Below are 20,910 nucleotides of genomic sequence, written 5' to 3' on the forward strand. Positions count from 1 at the left end.
TTTGGCGATCGAGTCGAGTACAGAGTTCAATATTTATGTCCTCGATGTACAAGAACGCGTGTATTGTTTGTTTTATACAACCCCACCCCTCACATATTTTGATCTAAATTCTAGATAATTCTAGATATTTCCAGAACTCGCACTGTCCTGCAATCTGACCTCAGAGTGCAGGATAGTGCATTCGATATGACGTCAGAGTGCAGGAAGTGCATTTTGGATGCAATAGTGCAACTCGCTGAATATCATGTGATCCGATTTGGACCAATCAGATTACAGATTACTGTCTCATTGAGACAGTTCGTAGTTCCACTCTGGGCATGATCAGAAGATTCTGCGCATGATTAGAAGGTCATTGGTATTGAAGTAACATAGTGGTTTAAAATTAAATGAGAGAACTACTTACTTTGATGTCTTAATTATTCATATATTCTTTTGAATTGGGATTTTCATTTATATCCACAAAAAACAACACTGCGTCCACGAACGACTGGTATTTCACAGTTTGCCAAGTACATTGTACAACATGCTACATGCATTCAAAGTAGAAATGCAACAAATACCTTCATAAAGTGTTCATGCATTGGTGTGTTATTCTATGGGTTCCGTAATACAAAGGTTAGCGATTGATCGTACACTTGATTTTCACGATTGATTGTACATTGTAGTCAATGGAATCAATCGTAGAAAAGTGTTCTACGATCATTGCTAAGTTTTGTGTTAATCCCCTTTCAAAATTGGTGGTACGACTGCATACAACCATAGCGATTCTGTGCAACATATTATTGTGACCTAATGATCGCAAACGATCGCACGAGCAAACCCACTTTACGGGCCCCAGGTCTATTCAGTTTCTTCACCCTGCTCTGTAAGGCATTCTTATGTAATATCTTCCTTTGAAATCTGCCTATCGATGAAAGAAATGAAAGGTCATTTGACCAAAATTGTCCATGAAGTAACTACGAACTGGTCTGTTCTGTTAACCCTTTTTCTTGTATGCACTCTACACATTCACAATGGGGATTGATTATGATGAACGCAAGAGTCCGAGTTTGGGAGTACAGGCTTTGTGGTACCAGCATGCATGATGTAGCGGCCTTGACATTAGCTTCGCTAATTCATATTCCTGAAAGGTACAGTGACGACGCCAGGGTACAATCTCCATACAAATTCTCCCTAAATAAAAGAGTTCATTATCAGATGAAGTTCTAACGTAAACTACATGATGGGGATGACGGATCGCAGGCTGGCCCTTCCCCGTAGTTTTCCCGTGGTTTTGTTGATGTTTTTGATGGCATGTTCTCAGGTTGGTACCATTAAATCTATCGGGATCTACCTCGAAGATATCTCATGGAGTCTAGGAACAACCTCAACAGACATAGGAGTTGCCCTCGGACTTTTCAACGCATTCGGTTACTTTCCAGGTACGCAATCATTCAATATTGAATTTGAAAATAAAAAAAATTCGGAGTTACCTCATGGGCAAGTTTGCTCAAATGAACTTTCCTTTTTTCATTCAAATCTTAAAATAATATATGTAAGCATGCAGAACTTGCACATTATCTCGCCCAGATGACATATATACAAATAGTTGTGTCTTTGTATATACATATTTATTATTTTTTATTTCAAAATATTCATTTAGGATAAAAACAGGTATCATCACAATGGCTGTTTTACATCATGGTCCTGAAGGACAAAATATAATCAGTAAAGTAAATTCAATATTCATAAGATTAATATACTAGCAACAAAGCTAATATAAGATATATTTAAACAATATAGCAAAACTTAAGAGTAAGACAAAAAGAAGGTTTAAATCAAGAGAAATGTGACAAGTCGAGTTTGGAAGTAGAATCAATTGTTTGACTGTCTGAGAAATAGAAACGACGAAGGATTGAGTAATTGTCGACTCCAGGGATGAAGCGAAAATAGAGGGGATGGGATTCAGAAAGAAATGAAACAATTAAGAAATGCAAGAGTATGAGAAGAGGAATATTAAGAAGGAAAATATTGAAACAAACTCAAAACATTTTAGAATTTAACTAACATATGAAATATAATAAAAAAAGTAAACATAATTATTCTAGTCATTAAAAAAAAATAAATAGTATATCGATCTTAATAAAAAATATTTTTGTTATAATTTCTCTTGAACGAGTTGAGAGTTTGTTGATTTTGCAATTCATTTGGGAGAGAATTCCATGAATTTGCACCAGGATTGTTTGAAAAATTCGGTATTTGATTTGGGCGGGACTACATTTAAAGAATCAGCATTACGGGTATTAAAACCATGTCTGTCATAAAACATTTCTATTTCATTACAAAGTCTCAGTGATGCTGTGCCATGTATTCAACGATACATAAGTACATTAATGAAATAATCTCTTCGCGTCTCAAAGTCTTGCCATTTTAAATCTTTAAATAGTTTACAACCACTAATATCACGTACACCATAATTCTTAGTGACTACACGAGCTCTTTTTTAATCCGTTTGATAAGATTACGATTTTTCGACGAGCAATTTCCCCATACAGAGCTTCCATTATCAATGACAGGTTGGATGGAGGATTTAAAAAGGGTATTCAGTAAATGGGTATTTAACGTACTACTAAGCTTACGCAACATATACACTTTGTAAGAAATGTTTTTACACAACTGTTTAACGTGCTCATCCCAGGTCAAATGACAATCAATATTAACACCAAGGTATCTCGTAGAACTAACTTGTTCAAGTTTTGTGCCATTTAAGAATACATGTAATTCAGTAGGATTTGAATGGGATCTTATCGAAATCAACATAACATGGGTTTTATCGGCATTAATTTTCAGTCTGTTATTTTTGTACCATTTATCAATTTCCGTGATGCACATTTGCAGTTTGGTTTCAGCTTCTATTACATCTTTACCCGTTGTATAAATGGCAACATCGTCAGCAAATATGCTGCATGAACCAGTGTTTACTCTTTGGATAATATCATTGATAGGCTATATAAGAGAAACAGGGTGTGGCCAAGGACCCCACCCTGGGGAATTCCCATTTTTACTTTGCCTAATTTTGACATTTTACCATTAACATAAACAGATTGCTTTCTTTCGTTGAGGTAGCTTTGAAACCATAGTAATTCGATTTCATAAACACCATGATACTGTAGTTTAGAGAGTAATAGATCATGAGAAATAGTATCAAAGCACTTCGATATATCGAAGAAACATACGGCAAACCACTTCACGATCATTAAAGGCTTCTAACCAATCGTCTATAACCGCGTAGACAAGTAATGGTTGAGTGATTTTTTAAGAATGCCGACTGTTCCACTGTGATAAAATCATGATCCATAAGGTACGACATGACTTGTTTGAGTACCAGGTTTCCATTATTTTGGCTAAATGTGAGACAACAGAAATTGGCCTATAGTTGGAAGGAACATCTTTGTTTCCCTTTCCTTTGTAGATTGGGGTGACTCGTGCATATTTCCAATCATCAAATATAAACCCATTTTTCAGTGAGAAATTAAAGATATCGGTAAGACTCTTTGTTAGGTATGGGGCAGCAACATTTAACAATTTACAGTCATTCCTAAGACGTCAATGTTGCTTCTTTTAGGTAAATCTTTCAAACAGTTTAAAACATTCTCTGAAATTTCACAAAACTTAAATTCATATGGACATGTTGGATTTTCCAATATAGAGGGTCATAGGAAATTCTTTTAGTAATATTTTGACCCACGTCAATAAAAAAATCATTAAAATCATTATCATACATATATATATATACAGTGCGTCCCACAAAAAACGGAACCGAGATTTATCAATTATTTATCATTACTTAATCATAAATAAAATAGACAAATGACCTACCAGTTTAAAGCTTAGAATCTCTTCTTTCATCTGATATTACTTAGATTATGTCTCATTCACGCATGAGTGAGCAAAGACAATTTGAAGAAAGGATATCAAAAACTCATTTGGCGGGGGGGTATCTGGGTTTCAAAAAGAAAACCACATTTTTGAAAAGTTCAATATCTCCTCTTTAATTTGATACCTAAATTACAGAAAATGGTCAAGAAATAACAAAGTTCTGGTCATTTGAAATAAGGCTTGAATTTCAAAAATTTCATAAAATGAAGAGGTTCTCCTGGCTGGCTTTCAAACTCACTCGACACTCCACTTTGTTGACGATCAGGTATGAAGCTTAAAAGTGCCACCGAGATGTTTAGATAATTATCTCGGGAAGTCGACATCTTGATAGCAAAAGATAAGATGACGAGATCCCAGATCTCATCATGTCAACATCTTTTAGAAGAGATGATGAGATGACAAGATCCCGGATCTCATCATGTTGACATCTTTTAGAAGAGATGTTGAGATGACAAGATCCCGGATCTCGTCATGTCGTCATCTTTTAGAAGAGATGATGAGATGACAAGATCCCGGATCTCACCATGTCAACATCTTTTAGAAGAGATGATGAGATGACAAGATCCCGGATCTCATCTTGTCAACATCTTGTAGAATAGATGATGAGATGACAAGATCCAGGATCTCATCATGTCAACATCTTGTAGATGAGATGATCAGATGACAAGATCCCGGATCTCGTCATGTCGACATCTTTTAGAAGAAATGGTCAGATGACAAGATCTTCGATCCATGATCATGTCATCTAATCATCTCTTCTTAAAGATGTAGACATGACGAGTTACGAGATCATGACATCTGATCATCTCTTCTACAAGATGTTGACATGATGAGATCCTGGATCTTGTCATCTCATCATCTATTCTACAAGATGTTGACATGATGAGATCCGGGATCTTGTCATCTCATCATCTCTTCTAAAAGATGTTGACATGTTGAGATCCGGGATCTTGTCATCTCATCATCTCTTCTAAAAGATGTTGACATGATGAGATCCGGGATCTTGTCATCTCATCATCTCTTCTAAAAGATGTCAACATGATGAGATCCGGGATCTTGTCATCTCATCATCTCTTCTAAAAGATGTTGACATGATGAGATCTGGGATCTTGTCATCTCATCATCTCTTCTAAAAGATGTTGACATGATGAGATCCGGGATCTTGTCATCTCATCATCTCTTCTAAAAGATGTTGACATGATGAGATCTGGGATCTCGTCATCTTATCTTTTGCTATCAAGATGTCGACTTCCCGAGATAATTATCTAAACATCTCGGTGGCTCTTTTAAGCTTCCATAGCCATGCATTAAATCTTTTGTTCATCATGCGAAAGCTTTTGTGGGAAACCGGTGAAAACACGTTTATCTCATGAAATCCTATAAAAAGCAAATATTGCGAGCGTGAAGCGCAAGCTGAAAATTTGTGATATTCAGACCTGAAGAGGGGCATTCTTATACTTGATTGTAGGAATTTGAGCACCAGGACTGATGAACACATAGACTCAAACAAATTATAAAGTTATGAGAATTATGTATTGTTTTCCTGATCAAACTGACTGAAAGTTCTATATGTGTTTAGATGTAAATAAAAGATAGCACAAGTTCTTATTAAATTAGATGCTTTTGGTGAGATATGTATGCTCTTCATGAATTCCTTTAAAAAAAGTGTCCTTCAAAAGTCCCTGTTTGGGGTAAAGATACCCCTCAAAAAAGTTTGGAAATCTGAGTTTGGCCATTAATTCCTCCCAACTCCCAATTTTACACAAGGTATATTTGACATTCAAATGATCATTTGATTCTCTTTGAAATGATACCATGCTTGTTATGATCATGCCATCACGAAAAGAGCAGGATTCAAAAATGTTGGATGAAGTCTGAATTGAAAAGCTGTAAAACGAGCAGAAATAGGCATGAAGGGTCAATACAGAACATGATTCTTTTGTCTGTGTCGATAGAGATGAAAATCCATTCAAATCAAGCCCCTGTATCTTTATTTTAGATGTTTTGTTGTGGTTTATGTAGTGATGGTTCTCTGAGATAACATGGTTTGAAATACCCATGCATGTTTGTTTGTTGATTATGTGCTTGCTTGTGCAGAGGTGTGTTTGATCCATGTTAATGTTGATGTTAAACTGCATGAAAACAATTAAAAGAAACCTTTGATAAACTCACTCATCACCAAGGAAAAAAGAACATTGACTTTCAATATTGTGCCATTTTGCAACTTGAATTTTGACCTTGCCCAAATTTCAAGTCACTGCATCTCCATGTGAACCGTAATCATATAATGTAGGGTATCATTCTAAAGAAAAGTAAATTATCTTCTGTATTCATTGCTATTAATTACACATTGATATTTACTAAAACCGAGGAAGGATTATCGATCAAAGTTAGATTTCCAAACTTTTTTTGAGGAGTTTATATAAAAAATTACAGCTCGAGCTTCGCGCTCGCATTGTTTAGTGAGACAGGTACGTATCATGATGACAAGTTTGCTTATAACGTCCCCCTTTTTGAGGGCCTGACTATTAAGAATTTTTAGCTCGTCTTTGCGCTTGCGTTATTTGATCAGTGAGATACGTATCCCTTTAATGTTACAGTCCCCAAAATGTCTCTTTTTGGCCAGTAGGCCCGACTATTGAGTGCGCTTCGCGCGCCGACTAAGTGACTCAAAATTTTCGCCGCCTCCCCCACCCGTGCCGTGACCCACTGTACGGCACTATAGGCATATGTCTGGCACCAATTAAACGTTAAGATAAGATGTCATTTCATATTTTGTCAATTCATCTTATGGATAATTTCGGGTTTCATTTTATGTTTTGGACGCACTGTATAGGGATCTGATTATAAAAGCGTTTAACGAATAACAGGTATCATCTTTCTCTTTCCGTCTAATTTATTTTCATACTCTTTTGTGAATAGCTCCTCTGATTGTTGCCCTCTACCGTCTGAGATCGATTCGTCGTGGTATTCTTATCTTGGGATCATGTTTTATATCTCTGGGTGTTATCCTTACAGCCATGGCGACCAACAACATTCTGATCGCTGTATACCTATCCATAAGTGGTAAGTTTTTTATACATATTTTTTTTCTAAATATTGGAATTCCAAGTGACCAACAACTTGATTTTCGAAATGTGACATTCATCCATGCACCCCAACCGGGCTGGCAAATTATTTTTTCCTACAACATACATGTATTAATAAACACGATTCATAAAGCTATTAAGACAGTAATTGACAACAACTCGAGCAACTCGTAAGCGTGGTGCAATGGGATAATTCTTGAATGGTAGGGTTGCGGGTTCAAATCCTGATTTAGGCAAATAGTTATTATGAAAAAAGTCTCCGTTTGATAAGAATTGAGGCAAGATTTCGAACAAAATAAGTCAAAATCGTAGAGCCGTATTTAAAAACCAAAATTCTGTTATCTGTGATACGGAATGATTAAAAGGCCGAAATGTTGTATAAATGAACTTGAAGATTTCGATGATCTGCATAGAATTATAAATGATTTTAAAAAAATCTACAAAACAATGTTTACAGGATAATTTCATGTTGACGTGATGATATGAATAGATATAAAAAAATATAGACTAATTTTTTGGCAGTCATCAAAATCCGATGTATAGATTATGCCATTGTATACGCTTCTATCAGTCAAATGATTATTTATCTTTAAGAATACGTTGGAAGAATGGATAAAGTAAATTCCGTAAAATGCTTTGAAGAACAGTATTTTTTGATCGATCAAATAATGGAATACTATCTCTTCAACAGGCATTGGACACTGTATGATAGCAATATCTACAACAGTCGCCTTGGATCAACTTGCAAGCAAGAAAAACTTCAATGTATTGTTTGGTTTGGGTATGAGCGGATTTGGCTTAGGAATGGTCCTGCTGCCATTCTTAGCAGATGTCATTGGTCAAGTGTATGGTTGGAGAGGAGGACTACTTATCCTTGGCGGCCTAATGGCCAACCTCATTCCTTGTGCCATGGCAATACAAGCAGAACCATCAATACGCAATGAACAAACATCGGATGCCATCGATAACTTGAATCAATGTGAATTTGAAGGAATAGGAGACAGTTTAACCGACGATGAAGCGACACCGCTATGCCCTGAAAGCACTGCTGGTACAAACTCCGATCGAAATAAACAACGAGTTGATGATCATCGATTAGCAAAGTCAACAGCAGTCGAAAAGAATCGAGAGGAACCTCTTGAACAAAACAGAAGTTCCAGGCCATTCCTTCACAAATTAAGCGAGAGCGTTCGCCGGTCCGATTTTTATAGGGACCCAGTAATCAATTTGATGTGTTTTGAAAGTATGATGTTTGGTGTCATGTACTGTGGTTGGCATGGATTTCTGGTTCCCCACGCCATTCAGAGAGGCTATTCTATCAATGCTACTATTTTGATGACATTCTTTGCCTCTACAGGCAACTTCCTTGGAAGACTCTTGGCAGGTGCCCTCTCTGATCGCCTGTCGAAACCTGTCATCCTGTACCTGGTTGTAACCTTGCTGAACTCTGTGTCAATTCTGTGCGATGCAATTCTTCACAATTTCTATGTAATGTTTGTAACAGCGTGTCTATCTGCTATAAGCATTGCTTCTATGTCTGTTCTTGGGCCTCTGGCATTAAGGAATAGAGCGTCTCCTGAAACCTTCGACATTGTATATGCAATCAATGAACAGATTTTTGGCTTTGGGACCTTCATTGGGGGCTACTTGTCAGGTAAGATCATCTTAAGAGGCTCAGGTTCCCCCCCTTATTTTCCACATGCCATGTGAAAAAAATAAGGGGGAAAAGAAGCTGAGCCTCCTAAAATCTGGAAAATTCGGTATGTCAACTGTTTTTCAGCTTATGCACCTTTTCACTGGAACATAATCCCTTCATACACCCTTTTTTCTTCTTAAGCAAGTGTACACCTAGTTACCAATGCGTAGATTATTTCCATTTATTTGAATGCAGGATAAAAGAGCATCGTCGATAACATGCCTTGCTTACGGGCATAGGTTCCGCGGCCGGGGATCAAACCCCAGACTTTCCAGGTGTAGTCAGGCGCCTTAGACCACTCGGCCACACGTCAAAAAAAAATGAATAAAATAAACGACACACAAACCCTCGCACACCCACGCTCACCCAGCACTGACATCTTATTAAGGAAATACCCAATGCTCGCCCTTTGGAGCTTGAGCAACCATAAGGGGATAATTTTTGTAGTCACTTATTCTATCATCATACATTTAAAACTATTTTATAACTCATGTCAGAATGTATTGTTAATATTTATTTCATATTAAAAAAAATCTATGTGAATAACGCGTCAAAATGTTATGCTAATTGTTTTTTATACTGAATAATTCCCAATTTCCTTTGTTCGTGTTTTTCCTTTGATTTTCAGGTTTGGTCGGTGGCCTATATTCCTCCTATGATGCCACATTCAAGCTTCTGGGTTGTGTGAATACATTGATCTTTTTGTTTTTGTTCCCGGTCATCCTGATTAAAAAACCAGAATAAGTTTGATGCTCGTCAACATTGGTAATGTCCGTGTGATAAAAAAAGTGATGACATTTAATTATGGACGTTTCCTCTTCAGAAGGGGCGGGGGCGCAGTACCCCCCACACTTTTTGAAGTATTGAAAAAGTACAATTTTTTCTACGAAAGTTTCTACGAAAGAAAATTCCCCCTCATGAACGTGTATTGTGCCCCTTGCCTTCTTGTGTTTTTTTTGTTTGGAATCAGTGCCTCTTTTTACCCAAGAAAAATGCCCCTCACGAACGCGTTCTATGCCCCTTTCACCTGAGGAGGACCCGTTAAATGTGTTAACGAGTGCCCCTTGCCTTCTTGTAAATGCCCTCTTCGAATCAGTGCCTCTTTTTACTTAAGAAAGGTGCCTTAAACGAACGTGTTATATGCCTCTCTCACCTGAGGACCCGTTTAATATGTTAACGAGTGCCCCTTTGTTTTCTCATAGGTGCCTTGTTCTTCATATCAGAGAGGTTGTCCTTAAAAGCCACTCTTTTCGTGACCGATGAGTTCCTTGTTTCTTTATGAATATCGTTCTGATTCCTTCTTCAAGTGCATCCTTTTTCACATAATACCTTTTACTACTCCTTTTTCTTTTGATAATGTAATTCACCCCTTTTAACTTCTAATTAGATGCCCTTATTTACTTATGATAAATGCCACTTTTCTATTTGAGTTTGTTCAAAATGTTCAGTCTGTTGATGTTCTGATGGCGTCCGTTAGTGTTCCTACGTTACTTTAAATTTCATTAGTTCTCATTGTTAATACCTTATTTCGATTGATGCTGTACTTTAAATTTGACTATGTATTGTTTGACTTTGTTGTGCTTGCTTTGTGAACGGAAAATGAATAAATCTAAATCAAAATCTATTATATTATTCTGGAAAAACACATTTCAATTGATGAACTGATGTCTTGTTGTCGAAAAAGTTTCAGAATTTCAGGCATAAAATTTGGCTGTTCTTGGTCGACCCAGTACTCCCAAAGCTCATTATTTTTTTCCTTATAAGAAGACACACGCCCTCTCCCAAAGTTCTTTAAAATTCCAACGATTTTTTTTTTTGTTTTAGCATTTTTGTTTGAGAACCTTGAGAAAACAAACGTTTTCAAACGCAGATAATGTACATAATCAATGCGTATATGTACAAAACCATTTGTACTTTAGCCTGAGACTATTCATTTAAAATGATCTCTCTGTCTTACACACACACACACACACACACTCTCTCTCTCTTTCTCTCCAAAGTTCTATCGACTTTTGTGAAGTGGACCGTAGATGTGTTTTAGGTGTGGTGATTGTGTGTAAAAAATTTGATGTGTAAGAAAAAAAAAAATTGAAAGGGGCATCTGCCTGTAAGATTTTAATCGATTTTATGGTCCATTATGTGGATTTTCTTTTTATATGAATTCATACATTTCATTTATCTGTTATGTATATGTTACTATGTATTATAGTTCGAATATTTTATATGGTAAATAAACTACATTTGATACATCGCAAGACAAGTGGTTATTTCTTCTCAAAAAGAATATAATTTAAGTAAATCATTTGTATATTTGTCTGATAAAAAGACCAATGGTACAACTGATAAGCCGAACTGTTGTGTAAATTATGACAAAAGCATGAAACTTTCACAAGTATTAGTTTATGCCGGAAGATTTATTTTAAAGATGGGAGGTAAATTTATGTTAATGGTTAAGAAACACGGTATAGATGACCAAAAAGATAATTTTATTAACAAACCTAATACCTGCTGGTGAACAAATGCAACTTTAGGTTAGTCTGCAGGCACAGACCCTGATTGAAATTTTGATTAACAAGTGGGTCTCCACGCAAAGACTAGCACATACAAATCTTGCTGAGCGAGAGGACCTTCAGTACACAAAGCATCAGTAGGCTGCAAATTCAGAACCTTGACTCGAGTAAATGGTTTGTACAGCATACTAATTTTACATTTCAGTTAAAGTATGTTACAGAGTTTGATTTCTTCAGCTCCTGTGGTAGTGAATTCCACAGGACTGGTCTGGTATGAGCAAAGGCTCGACCGCCCAAGGATCTTCTGGATAGTGGGATATTTAAAAAATAATAGTAAATAATAATAATGTAAAAAAAACCCTGATATATCCGTTGTGAAGGTGATTTAAAGCTTGCAGTGGTTATTAGGTGAAACCACTCCTATAAGAATCCTTCCAATAGAAAGGTTAAACGATACTACCAGGACATTTGTGTCCTTGCGATTCCTGACTTTAGGTCATGTATCGCAAGGACACAAAATGTCCTGGTATTATAGACGGACAGAGAGACATATTATAAAGACAAATATATTGTATAAGAAAGCACGCGTGCATCAAATTGAAACAACACCAGTTTGGAATCAAACCGATGCTGTTTTAATACTAATTGGTGTTGTATAAACACCTTCCTGGTGTTAGACCAAAACGAATCTGGTGCTGCTAAACACTTCCCTGGTGTGGACATATATAGATTCTGAGCTGGTGTTAAATCAACACCGCTGTTTTTGCAGTGTACGCAGGTATCAAGCTCCAATAGAAGATCCTCTGGCAACTGCATACAGTGTTGCTATGTCAGGCAATTTTTTGAGTATGCATTATCAGTGAGGCAGACCTTAAGGCCCGCCTTAAGGTTTTTTCAGGCTGAGTAAATACAGCATTATGCAAACTAGGACACTTCAAATAAGTTTGGGTAAAAACTATACATCTCATAATAAAGATTTTGATGTTATTACCATGTTCTTAATTTAAATTTCACACCACGATTCATACACACACATAATGACAAATAATAAATCTTCATATAAAACAATGAATATGCCTACAATAGAAAAAGAATAGTGTGATCAAACATAACGTAAAATAATTTGCTCCTGAGATTAATGACAAACACAATCACCAAAACCACCAGACTACTCAACAAAACGAGGTAGGTCTATCATCAGTTTTAGAGATCAGGAATACCAAATAGGAATATTGCACAAAAGATTGCCCTCGAAATTTCGAAATATTGGTTACATTTTCTTTCAGATATTGTCACAAAATATTGGCAAGAGGTGACCATACCTGAGCAATTCAATTCATTTATTGCATCAAGGTAAAAAGTGATTTTCATCATGTACTGCACTTGTCAAGTCATAAATGCAGGAAACACTCAGTTTAGATGAGTAGCACTTCGGTTACCAGATTTTGAAACATGTCTATTATCGTCATATATTCTCAATTTCAGTTCCACGTCATTTCTCATTTAAGACTTGCATCTTTGAAAAAAAGACCTGAGGCTCGTAACACGGAACTTAACGATTGATTTCAATTTGATCACTTCGACTGATTGCATGGATTGCGTATGATCAACATAAATATCAGCCACATGATCAATTACAAAGCTTCATGCTACGAGGTCCAGTGTTGAAGATACACGACCCGGTCGTAATGGAGAAACTAACATCAGGGGTCTGTATCCTAAAGCTTAGCGATTGATCGTGGGCTGATTTCTAGGATTGATTGCATTGATTATTGTGTATGATCAATCATAGATATCGGACTTATGATCAATTGCTAAGCTTTGTATATATTACCAGGTCCGGGGTTGAAGATACATGACCCTGTCTTAGTGGAGAAACTTACATCAGGGGTCTGTAACATAAAGCTTAGTGATTGAACATGGGCTGATTCCTATGATCTTAGCCTTATGATCAATTATAAATAAAAACTTTATGTTATAATGTCCATGGTTGAAGATACACTACCCTGTCTTAATGGAGAAACTTACATCAGGGGTCTGTAACATAAAGCTTAGCGATTGATCATAGGCTGATTTCTATGATTGATTGCATTGATTATTGTGTATGATCAGTCATAGATATCAGCCTTCTGATCAGTAACAAAGCTTTATGCTACGGGGTCCAGGGGGGCAGTTTCATAAAGCTGTTCGTAAGTTAAGGGCGACTTGGATTAACGACTGGTGATCCTTTCTTACACGCTAAACCATCGCCGATTCAATATACCACTTACCGCAAGAAAGGATCACCATCGTTCTTAAAGTCGCTCTTAACTTACGAACAGCTTTATGAAACACCCACCAGGGTTGAAGATACGTGACCCTGTCTTAATGGAGAAACGTACATCAGGGGTCTGTAACATAAAGCTTACCGATTGATCATGGAGCTGATTCCTGTGACTGATTACATTGATTATTGTCTATGATCAATCATAGATATCAGCCTTATGATCAATTACAAAGCTTTATGCTACAGGGTCCAGGGTTGAAGATACATGATCCTGTCTTAATGGAGAAACTTACATCAGGGACCTGTAAAATAAAGCTTAGTGATTGATCGTGGGCTGAATTCTACAATTGAATGCATTGATTATTGTGTATGATTAGTCGTAAAAATAAGCCCCATAAACAATCGCAAAGGTTTATGCTACGGGGCCCTGGTTCCTGTACCACAAATCTTAACGGTTGATCGTCGAGCTTCTGAACTTAATACGCTGAATAACACTTGATCATTACGTGCATTTAAGCATACAAATCCTAACATTAATTGTTAATAATGATATTGCTGACCTTTCACGCCGTCGTGTTTCTTTCTTCTTTTTTTTATTCTCTATCGACCTTTATATGCACTAACGTAATCACGCCACAACCTTATTCCCTCGTATGCCTTGGTGATCTGCAGCTGGCGTATATGTGACAGCTCCATTATACGTATTCCTATATCCTCTGAGGGAGGGCGCTATGAGATAATGACGCAATAAATCTATTTCTGGCTCTTACTGGTCATAACTGGTCATAAATTCACAATGTACCGATCACGCTCCGCACATGAAAGTTAATAACTGATTGCTAAGGTTTTCAACATGGGAACCACCAGGATGCACATTGTCGGCAATTAATTGCGAATATGACATACTCCATGAGTCCATGAAAGCTACATTTCCACTAATTTCGCTTCGTATGATGTATTCCATACGCCTCGCCAGCCAATCAGAGTGATACAAACGATGGTTTACGTGCGTATGTTCGCGCGTGTTGGCTCCCTTGAAGACAACGAGCGTGGACGGACTGCGCTGTTGAAGACGCGCAACTGCCGCCATGATTGTTCGCACTCGCTGCACAAAAAACCACTCCGGTTGTTGCGTAAAGTGTGCCCACAACGAGATAATAACCACCGTATTTTCATCGGCAACGATGCTGTCAAGCTCGTTCGCTATGTAATGGATGTCCCCTACTGTTGCCCACGCGTTCCTCCCTATAGGGAACGCGTGAAACCGAAACATCATGCTGATATTGAAGATTTGGTCTAACGCCCTTGTTGGACCGACATGCCATCGTGGTTCTGGACCAGGTGGCGTCTTCTGTAGTCCTGGTCCAAGTCGCTTCAAATAAAACTCGAAGAGTTGACGGATAGTTGAATCTCCTAAAAAATAAAGCTTCTTCCTTGAAACGCATGACCTCATTTCATCGAGAGCGTAAGTATGGAATCTGCATGATGGATTGTACCAAATATTTTTAGAATAGTGTCCAGAGACAAGGTCGTTACTGTGGATCCTGTGGTTAGCAATTGTACAGACTGGGAGATCTCGTAATTTCTTCGTCGTGTTTTCTAATGCTGATCTTTCGGATGAATCTGGAAATAATTTGAAAAGAACACAAATGGCATTAAATGGGATTTTCGTTTTCAATCTGAGGCCGGCCAGATCCTGATCAATATTACTGCAAAAAGTGAAACGGATATTTGATATTTTGAGGATGAAAAGCACAACAGTAAACCAAATTGCCGAACATGTCCATCTAAAAGGCACATCATCAATTAAGCAGTGCTGGTACATGCATAAAAACTAAAGTGGGCCCACATGCATTCCCTAATTTTATATCCATAAAACAATGTTGCAATTATATATTTTATCTAAAAATATTGAATAAACTATTACAAATGTATTTAGCGCTAAGCGCGATTAGCATTTTCTTCGTACTGTTTTTATCAAATATCCAATGGGAATCAAAGCAGGGCAAACCGAAACTGCACCCAAAATACAGCCAAAGCCCTTTTTCAAACTGAAATACAACCATACCTCAAATTTGTGGACTTGATATCGAAAAAGCCAAATCATTGATATTGTCAATTTAAATCACTGTTCTAAAAAAAAGAAGAATCGAAATTTGCTACAGAAAAAGAAGATTTTAACTATTTAAATTGGAGATCATAATTCGAGGTTGATGCAGGGTGTTTGTAATGATAAACGCTTAATTAAATAAAAAAGGGAACGATTTCCTTGGCCCCCGAATGGGTCGCCGCATCTAATTGAACCCCACGCGTGACATTGCATGACGAGTGGTGGCAAAGAAAAAACAAGAATTTTCCTATATATTTGAAGTATTTAAAAGTTTTTTTTAACCTATTTAAATTGTAACAAACAATAAACTTTGTTTTTTGAAAACAACAAAAATGTCACATTTCAAGCATTTAAATTTTACTGTTGGTAGGTCAAATGAAATGGGAAATCGATCAAACACCCAAACCACTCAATATTTGCCCAAGTTATTCGTGAAATCATGCTTTACTTTACTTACTAACGGTTTATGAAAACGCCTTCATAACCTAAATCAAAGTGTTCAGTATCATTTTCGTCGGAATTTCAAATATGATTCGTACTTACTTTTTATCCTGTTTCCGACTTCGATTTGCAATTTTGTAGGAATATCCCTTTTTGGACTGTCGATAAAACAAAGAGAGATTTGGTCTCATACAAAAGTGATATGATAATAGCATGAATCATAAATGATTATGGTTCATTACTGTGAAGCAATAATGCCTACGATGATTCGCAGGAAGAGCTTTGAATAGCAATACAAGTTCACACGGTCGACTGTAGGTTCATCAGATTGGAAAAAAGTGAAATATGACGATTGATTTTAAACTCTGCAGTTATATCAAAATCGGTTGAGATTTATGGAAATTTGAAAAATCTTGACGTACAAGCCTGCCAATTTGTATCAGGTTTGTCTATTGGAGTATCCTGTAAAGAAAGTTTTTAAGACTTTTCAAATTTCAATGAATCTCTTGTTTTACAACCATTAGATCGATTCTATGATAAATATAAGTATGAGTTAAAAATTTTGAGGGGACAAAATATCAGGCAAAATTTATAAGTTGCGAGGGAGCAAAGCAAGCGAGCATTAATTTCAACATTTTCAATACAAGAAGCCAATTCTGTGATAGATTTTGACATAATATTCACTAAATGAATAATCTCCCTTCTTATTTTCCTTTTCCTTCCTTGTTTATTTTTTAGCCGTTTTTTTTTTGGGGGGGGGGGGGGGCGGGGTCGAGAGCCCGGTGACAGATAAAAAAGGCAGAGGTAAAAATGGCAGAGGTATATAATGTCAGAGGTAAAAATGGCAGAGGTAAAAATGGCAGATGTAATAATAGCAGAGGTAATAAATAGCAGAGGTAATAGTGGCAGAGGTAAAAATGGCAGGGGTAAAAATGGCAGATGTAATAATGGCAGAGGTAAAATAAATCATAGATGTTTCTTAGGTATCCTTCTATCGACCTGTTTTGAAGGAAAAGTTCACCCCGACAAACGGTTTACTATAATAAAAGCAGAAAAATATATTGGTGAACGTTTGAGGAAAATCCATCAAAGATTAAGAAAGTTATTATAAATCTCATTTTTTTATCTGTGACGTAATAAACAAGCAGCTGCCCTGTATTTTATGCACCAAAATGTATACTTTGTGATTTTTAATCAGTGGGTCATGATTGCTAAAAAAAATCTTTCAGGAGCGGTTCAGTAAAATGGTTTGTGTGTTGATACACGTAAGGTAAAATCAAAACCATTTTTTTTTTAAATGACATTTCTTTTACATTTTTTGTTACTCCATATATGGAGATAGACAGCTCGCAAATGACGTCACCATTAAAATATAAAATTCTAATAGCTTTTAAAATCTTTAATGGTTCCCTAAAACCCTCAACAATATTGTTTTAATTAATTATTTTCTGCTATTTTCAATATAAATTTAAGTTTATGTCAGGGTAAATTTCCCTTTTAATGAATTAAGTACAATTGGGCTGTTCAAAGTGTGCTTCAAATTTGAATATCAGAGGAGCGACTTGACGTGAGAAGGCCGTGCATGAAAGTCGAGGAAAAAATTAAGAAATACCAACTCAACTCGACTCGATTTGGTGCAGAAGATCTACAGTTTGATTTTAAAATGTTACCCTTTCCATAAGTACAACATTATTATTCTAACTTTCTTCTCAGAACGAACATGTCTTATTAAATATAATGTACATGGAGAGGCTTTTGGATTTTTTTTTTGCATGAGGGTTTAAGACTGGTCATTTATACCTCTGCCATTTTTAGCTCAGCCATTTTTACCTCAGCTATCTTTACCTCTGCCGTTTTTACCTTTGCCATTTTTACCTCTACCATTTTTACCTCTGCCGTTTTTACCTCTGCCATTTTTACCTCTGCCATTTTTAAACCGAGCCGAGCGCCCAAAGCCCCCAATAGTCACTTTGTATGCCACTGAATTTCTGGTTAGTCAAGTGATAGAAAATAGTAACTTCAAATCTGGGTTGTCTTTTCTTGATCCCACACTACCTCCCCTTTAGGGCTTAGGGAGATATGTAAATTCATTCAGAATATTTGAACAAAAAATCCCTTGCGTCTAATGCTGAAATCATAATTGCACACCGCTAGTTCAGCTGGAAATAAATCTGAGATTTTTTTAAACTAATCGGTTTTTTCAATAAATGCAATAATGATGTTTACGGCCATTTATATTACTCCACAAAAATAAGAAAAAAAGTGAAAGAAAAGGAGGGGAAATGAGCAGGAGAATAAGAGGGAGAATAAGAAGAAGAAAAGAAGAAGTTCAAGGAATATAATCCTTGGATTAAATACAAGGGATATGAACATTACGAATGATAATTTGATACCATAAAACGGACAACGACAAGCACCTTTCTCTCTATCATGTCTACAGAGCAGTTACCCGAACGTTTCTATCCTTTGTATGAATTAGAAGTATATTGAATGTATTAATAAATAAAAGCTTGAAGTAAAACAAATGAATGAATGAATGGGTAAATCATATCCAATATATATCATATCCAAATTATTATATCTATATATTAATGTTAATAGATGTCCTGAGATCTTATCTTTGAAATGCCATTTAAAGAACAAAATTTTGTTCATGTTTGAGCAAACACGGGACGTCGGGGGTTCAAAAAGAGATTTGCGCCAAAAGGCAGAAATGAGAAATTTGATGATTAGACTTTTGGCTCAGCAGGCCTTCTCTTGATTTTTTCATTATCTTTGCCATACTTTTCGAATAATGTTGTCAAATTTCATTTACAAATATATTCATTTACCTGAATTATATTGTTTTTCATTTAAACTTCTTTTACCTTTGAATTCTCCTTCATATTAAGTAAGAAAATCAGATTTTTTGTCAACACAAGTAAGAAGATTTCATTATTATTTGGGAGAATTTGTATTTATTCAAATCCTTTTATTATGTGAAACAAATTATGTTATGGTACATATAAAAGACATGAATACTATTTTCAAGGGGTTGCTAAATCCTTCACCAAGTTTAATTATGTGCTTGACAGGACAAACAGGAAGGGATTCATTTCTTTCAATGGCAATTGTGCTTTGAGTCAAGTTTGAAGGAGCTAGATATGGCCGATCGGGTAAAATGTATCAAAAAGTTGTGAAGGGAGCAAGCAAAAAGTTTAACTTTTTAATTAAAATATTCAATTTTGTGATTTTGACACAATATTCAGAAATTGATATCATATTTCACGTTCTATGTTTTCTGTTATTTTCCTTTTTCTATTTCATTTTCACTTTTTTCTTGGTCATGATTTTTTTTTCTGGGCACCTTGAGCCCCCACCCATCAGTATGCCACTGTTCAAAGGCACCACAACCTTTGTAGCACACAATGAAATAATTCGAAAAAAACGCGCTCTCCCATACTTGGGTAAAAAAAATGTTCTTGACTAAAGAAGGAATATTCAAAGCTAAAAGAGAAAATATTAAAAAGGAACAACAACAGAACTATTCGAGCAAAGAAGTAGATTTGAAAATGAATTTTGACCGCATAATTCGAAAATTATGGCAAAGATAATGAAAAGGTTAAGAGGAAGTCTGCTGATTAGCAAGAAGTCCGACCACCATATTTATTACTTTTGCCATTTTGGCGCAAGCCTCCTTTTTAACCCCAGACAAAAACATTAAGGGTTCGCTCAAGCATGAACGAAACGAAATTATTTTAATGGCATTTGAAGGATAAGACTCCAGAGCACGTATTGACACCAAAATATAGAGATTATAATTTGAAAAAAAAAATGTTATAGTCTTTTCAAATCTGTCCCATTTTTGATACGCACTGTATATACATGTACGCATAATATGAATAAGTCGACTATATTTTCTTCCTTTCCAAGGGGGATCCACACTTTACAAGCTTTGCATTTTAGTGGACCCCCTCATTTCCATTTATGCTCAATATTATACTTTTTTACGAAGTAAGAATGCTCTTCTGTAAAATTGTACTTGATTTGTATTACTTATATTACTTTGTATTGTGTTTTGAATGGAAATGGAACAAAGAATTGAGTTGAAAATATTTAAAACAAGCAGAAAAGATTTATAAATGGAATACATGAACGAACCGAAATGTCACTTTTTTACTTAACTTACATCAAGGTTAGCACGTCTTGGGATGACAACGACGACGCATCCAAACGATATGCAGCGCCGTGTCACACCGATGTTCCCGCCAATCACTGCAGTTTAGGTTTGCTGACTTTGGTTTATAACAAAACCAAGGAGACCCCGTCATCTTATCGGTGAAGTCGCAGAGGTCAGTCTACAAATGAAAGAAATTCGTTTAAAGGGCTACTCCGGGTTGAAAATATTAATATGTTAATGAATATAGTAAAGTTTACAAAGCAAAATGCTAGAAAAAATCATGAAAGTCTGTGATAACAAATAACAAAGTAATCGCATTTTAAAGTTTAGCAATATTTGTGAAAACAGTTGTATGCATATCGTCAGGAATATTCAGAAGGTAGGTTGACGATGTCACACCCCCACTTTCCGTTGTCATATGTCATTACATGAAATCATAATTGTTTCATTTTTCATACATCAGTGAATGTTATGAAAGTTAAAGGGAAGTACACAAAACCCTGACAAAAAGTCTATTGTAAAAATAAGCAGAAAATATAATAAAAAATATTGCCGAAGGTTTGAGAAAAGTCATCAAATAATTAAAAAGTAATTCGAATTTCAACTATTTGATCTGTGACTCATATGCGAAGCAGCATCCTTACGTAGTGAATGGTAAAAATCAATGAAATGTCATTTTCCCAGAAAATTGAAAATGTATTTTTATTGTACCTTTTGTATA

General features: G+C 36.0%; 1 protein-coding gene and 1 pseudogene across 1 annotated transcript; one reads left to right on the plus strand and one right to left on the minus strand.

The window, feature by feature from the left end:
* The first annotated feature begins 852 nt into the window (after positions 1–852).
* LOC121428800 (monocarboxylate transporter 12-like) lies at positions 853–9,595 on the plus strand. The gene is made up of 4 exons (XM_041625637.1): positions 853–1,421; positions 6,841–6,984; positions 7,699–8,661; positions 9,332–9,595. The coding sequence occupies exons 1-4, from the start codon at positions 1,220–1,222 to the stop codon at positions 9,445–9,447; spliced, it is 1,425 nt and encodes a 474-aa protein (XP_041481571.1). The 5' UTR covers positions 853–1,219; the 3' UTR covers positions 9,448–9,595.
* Positions 9,596–9,736: 141 nt separating this feature from the next.
* Positions 9,737–20,391, minus strand: LOC121428801 (annotated as a pseudogene).
* Between the last annotated feature and the right edge of the window lie 519 nt (positions 20,392–20,910).

Source organism: Lytechinus variegatus, chromosome 15 (assembly GCF_018143015.1).
Source record: "Lytechinus variegatus isolate NC3 chromosome 15, Lvar_3.0, whole genome shotgun sequence".
NCBI classification, from domain to species: Eukaryota; Metazoa; Echinodermata; class Echinoidea; order Temnopleuroida; family Toxopneustidae; genus Lytechinus; species Lytechinus variegatus.

What these genes read in the sequence shown, in the direction of transcription:
- LOC121428800 (XM_041625637.1), top strand. Translation starts at nt 1,220, where the DNA reads ATGATGGGGATGACGGATCGCAGGCTGGCCCTTCCCCGTAGTTTTCCC. An exon ending in TGTATACCTATCCATAAGTG is followed by an intron (nt 6,985 to 7,698) that starts GTAAGTTTTTTA and finishes TCTCTTCAACAG; the next exon opens with GCATTGGACACTGTATGATA. An exon ending in CATTGGGGGCTACTTGTCAG is followed by an intron (nt 8,662 to 9,331) that starts GTAAGATCATCT and finishes TTTGATTTTCAG; the next exon opens with GTTTGGTCGGTGGCCTATAT.